This window comes from Cyprinodon variegatus, unplaced genomic scaffold (assembly GCF_000732505.1).
Source record: "Cyprinodon variegatus isolate N-32 unplaced genomic scaffold, C_variegatus-1.0 Scaffold9, whole genome shotgun sequence".
NCBI classification, from domain to species: domain Eukaryota; kingdom Metazoa; phylum Chordata; class Actinopteri; order Cyprinodontiformes; family Cyprinodontidae; genus Cyprinodon; species Cyprinodon variegatus.
This window is the reverse complement of record NW_015150462.1, coordinates 673349-677235: the sequence shown is the minus strand read 5'-3', so window position 1 is coordinate 677235 and position 3887 is coordinate 673349. Positions and strand designations below refer to the sequence as shown.

The following is a 3887-nucleotide window of genomic DNA, read 5'->3' as shown; positions in this document are numbered from 1 at the left end:
AAAGTCAGAATTCTGAGATTAAAGTCAGAATTCTGAGATTAAAGTGAGAATTCTGTGATTAACGTCAGAATTCTGTGATTAAAGTCAGAATTCTGTGATTAAAGTCAGAATTCTGAGATTAAAGTCAGAATTCTGAGATTAAATTCAGAATTCTGTGATTAAAGTCGGAATTCTGACTTTTTTCCCATACTATGCTGAAATAAAATAAAAAAATCTGTTAACTTTTTTTTTTCCAGTGGCCCTAATCCTCTTCCATAGTAATCACAGTAAAAAATAGATCTGCATATTTGTGAGTCGGAGGAGTTGATTGTGAATGATGCCGTTCTTTTCAATTTTCCTTTATTTGCAGATATTTCTGATTATCCTATTACTTTATACTATGTTCCATGTCTTATAAAAGTTTGTGGATCCACTAAGAGAAAATATGAAAAAATCAGTGTTTTATTTTTAACTTTATCTAAAATAGTCTTGTCCTGATTCTGAAGTTATGTTTCTATGTCTGTCCTCTCAGGCTTGAAGATGCAGTGGACCCCAGAGCACAGCCAGTGGGCCGAACAGCATTTCGACATCTCCTCTACCACCCGCTCACCAGCCCACAAGGCTGAGGCCTACAGGGCGGTGTCTGGCCACCTGCAGCGCTCCTCCACCTACCAGTACGCCTGGGCCAACGACGACATATCTGCCCTCACCGCCTCCAACCTGCTGAAGAAGTACGCCGAGAAATACTCCGGGATCCTTGAGATGCCGGCTTCTTACTCCGAGGTGCCCGGAGTGATGAACGGCCGGAAAGGTGAGTCGGAGCCCTGGCAGGATGGCGTCTACCCCATGAGCTGCATCCCGGAGGGCGTTTCCGTCAGGAAGGGGGGCGTGGCCGCAGCCTCCGAAGTGGTCTCTGGCATCTGCAGCTCGCCCGGCCTGGCTTCCAGCACCCTCAGCGAGCCCAGCTACTCCAGCAGCAGCTGTGGGAGCCACTCTGCTACGGCGCTCCACTCCTCCTCCATGACCTCTCAGGAATACGGCCCCACCTACAGCGGCTCATACCTGCACAGTAGTTACAGCTCCCAGTCTACCCCCTCCGCTGCCCTTCCTTCTCCACTGCACAGCTCTGGGCTGCTGCAGCCCCCTCCGCCACCTCCCCACCCCACCATTGTTCCAGCTTACAATGGAGGCTCCCCCAACTTGTCTAGTTATAATTACCCCCCAGCAGGCTACCCAGCTCAGAGCTCTGTTGGGCCTGGATACAGCCCTGGAGGAGCACCCCCTCCCTCCTCATACCTCCCCTCAGGCATCGCCGCTCCCACTCCTCTCCCTCCGTCCTCTGGCTTACCCGGATACCCGTATCAGAGCCACAACCTGACGCCCATCGCGCCCACTCCCCTCAACAGCAGCTCCTCCAACACGTTGAAGCGCAAAGCCTTCTACATGACAGGCCAAGGAGAGATGGACCCATCCTATGGGAACTTTGGCTATCCCCAGGCACGGAGCTCAGCAGAGAGCCCCATGTACAGGGTGGCGGACAGCAGCAGTGCAAACGGAGGCTCCAACAGCGGGGGCGGCTTCGACAGGAACCCAGAGAAGTCATCCTTACCCTTTAATCCTCAGAAACAATCCACAATGCCATCCGAGCAGAGAAAGTACAGCAACCAGGCAACAGGTGGGCCGCTGACCCCCCCTGCCTACGTGTCCTCCACCCTGGGGGGTTCACGCTCCGCAGACTCTCTCGCCAGCTTCACTTCCCCCTCCCTTAGTGAGCAAGGTGCTGATGATCACCGCCTCCACCTTTCCCACTCAGCACCAGGGCCTACCTCCTCCTCCTCATCCTCTGCCTCATCCCGCCCAACCGAGGAGCAATTAAAAACCTGTGACCCTCACCTCTTGGACCTTGTGACCTCAGAAATCGTTCAGCAGGGTCCCCCTGTGGACTGGAGTGACATTGCAGGTCTAGAACTGGCCAAAGTTACCTTAAAGGAGGAGGTCCTGTGGCCCATTCTGCGTCCAGACATGTTTAACGGTTTAGGACTGGCCCCTCGCTGCGTGTTGCTGTTTGGCCCGCGGGGCAGCGGCAGGACGTTGCTGGGCCGCTGCCTCGCCAGTCAGCTGGGGGCGACATTTCTCCAGCTCAGCGGCTCCACTTTGGCCACCAAGTGGCTGGCCGACGGAGAGGAAATTATCCGCGCCTCGTTCCTGGTGGCCCGTTGCCGGCAGCCCTCAGTGCTCTTTATTAGCGAGGTGGACATGCTCCTCTCCGCCCACATCAGTGAAGAGAGTCCGATTACCCAGCTGAAGGGGGAACTGCTCACCCAGCTGGACTCTCTGCTCATGAGCTCAGGTGAAGACGGAGGAAACCAAGTCCTGGTCATTTGCTCCACAAGCAGACCTCAAGACATGGATGAAGGCCTGCGGAGGTACTTTACTCGGAGGGTTCTAGTGCCCTTACCGGACAGCGCAGCTCGACACCAGATCATGAACCAGGTCCTGGCCCAGTCCCAGCACAAATTCTGCTTAAGCGAGGAGGAGCTGGCGCTGCTGGTGCGGCGCACCGAGGGTTTCTCTGGACTGGATTTGGCCAGACTCTGCCAGGAGGCCCTCGTGGGTCTGTTACACGCATCGGCACAGGGCATGGACATGACGGGCATGATGCCCCGGGGCCAGATCAGGCCCCTCACCTACCAGGACATTGAAGGCGTCTGTTGTAAATTCCAAGCCAGTATATCGCAGAAAGAGATTGACACGTACACTGAGTGGAACAAAATGTTCGGCTGCAGCCAGTGAACAAATAAGCACTGCCCTTGAGAAAAAGAGGCTTCCACAATTCCTCCCCTCAGGGCGTTAGCATTGTGCTAGAGGGAAAGGCCCCACAGAGGGCCGACGGGACTCGCTGTGTCCTCACAGAGACCTGGTTTTGACGTGACAAGCAGTTTTGAAGTCAATGAAAGAATCTGAATCCAAATGCGTATCAAGCCAGGCACCGTTTACACATTTCAAGCAAGTCAGCTTCACGTGAGACGCCCTAGTGTCCGTGTACATATATCGTATGTCGTCGTTCTCGAGATTTAGTTGGCTATCCAAGTGCCTGAAGTGGTGCTTTTCTGAGTTCCCTTAATTTGCCTCATAATCTAAATACATGGCATGAGCTGATGATTATTAAGAGCTTTAAACCTTCAGCAGAGAGTCTGAAACAGATCGACGGTATTCATCCTTTATTTTGTGTTGTTGTGACAGTCCGTTGGGGAAGCCGCAGTCTGGGCCCCAAATCACGTCTCTGCAAAACAAACAAACCTAAACAAAAAGCAAATAACACTCAGGAAAGCATTTGTAAATTGTACAGTACCTCGAGAAATCTCAACAAAGAAGCACTAAGATTTGAGAAGAGAATCCTTCACATTTAGGTGGACCTCGAGCGGCTTGGATAAAATCACAAAGAGGTGACAATGAATGTATTTAGATGTGATCTACAGTGAGAGTAAAGCATTGTGTCTTTTATTTTACCATCAGAAAAGGATATTAATTTCCCTACATCTTCTTGACCAATCCTGAAATGCATTTCTTTCCCTCTACAGAAACAGACAGCATCTGCTTCCTGGTTTAGGTTGAGGTTATGAAGCAGGCGGGTGCATTGAGGCCGGTAGGTGCTGTAGATAAACTTGTTCATATGAAACAATCTAGGCTATGCGATCATGCTGCTTGGAAGCTCTGTCAGTTTTCCAAACAATCATTTATTTATAATTCTTTTCATACCACTTAACAATTCATCTTTATGGAAGAGGATTAGGGCCACTGAAAAAAAAAGGTTAACTGATTTTTTTTATTTTATTTCAGTGTAATCTGGGAAAGAATTCTGACTTTAATCTCAGAATTCTGACTTTTTTCTTAGAATTCTGACTTTT

At 50.6% G+C, this 3887-nt stretch overlaps 1 protein-coding gene across 3 annotated transcripts in view; it reads left to right on the top strand.

The window, feature by feature from the left end:
- Nucleotides 1-3837, top strand: part of LOC107086621 (fidgetin-like) — a 66457-nt gene extending 62620 nt beyond the window's left edge. For all 3 annotated transcript variants that reach the window (XM_015377700.1, XM_015377709.1, XM_015377718.1), the window contains one exon: nt 512-3837. In XM_015377700.1, coding sequence (XP_015233186.1) covers nt 512-2772 — 2261 coding nt within the window. In that variant the 3' untranslated portion in view covers nt 2773-3837. The remainder of the gene's footprint in view (nt 1-511) is intronic.
- Nucleotides 3838-3887: the final 50 nt, after the last annotated feature.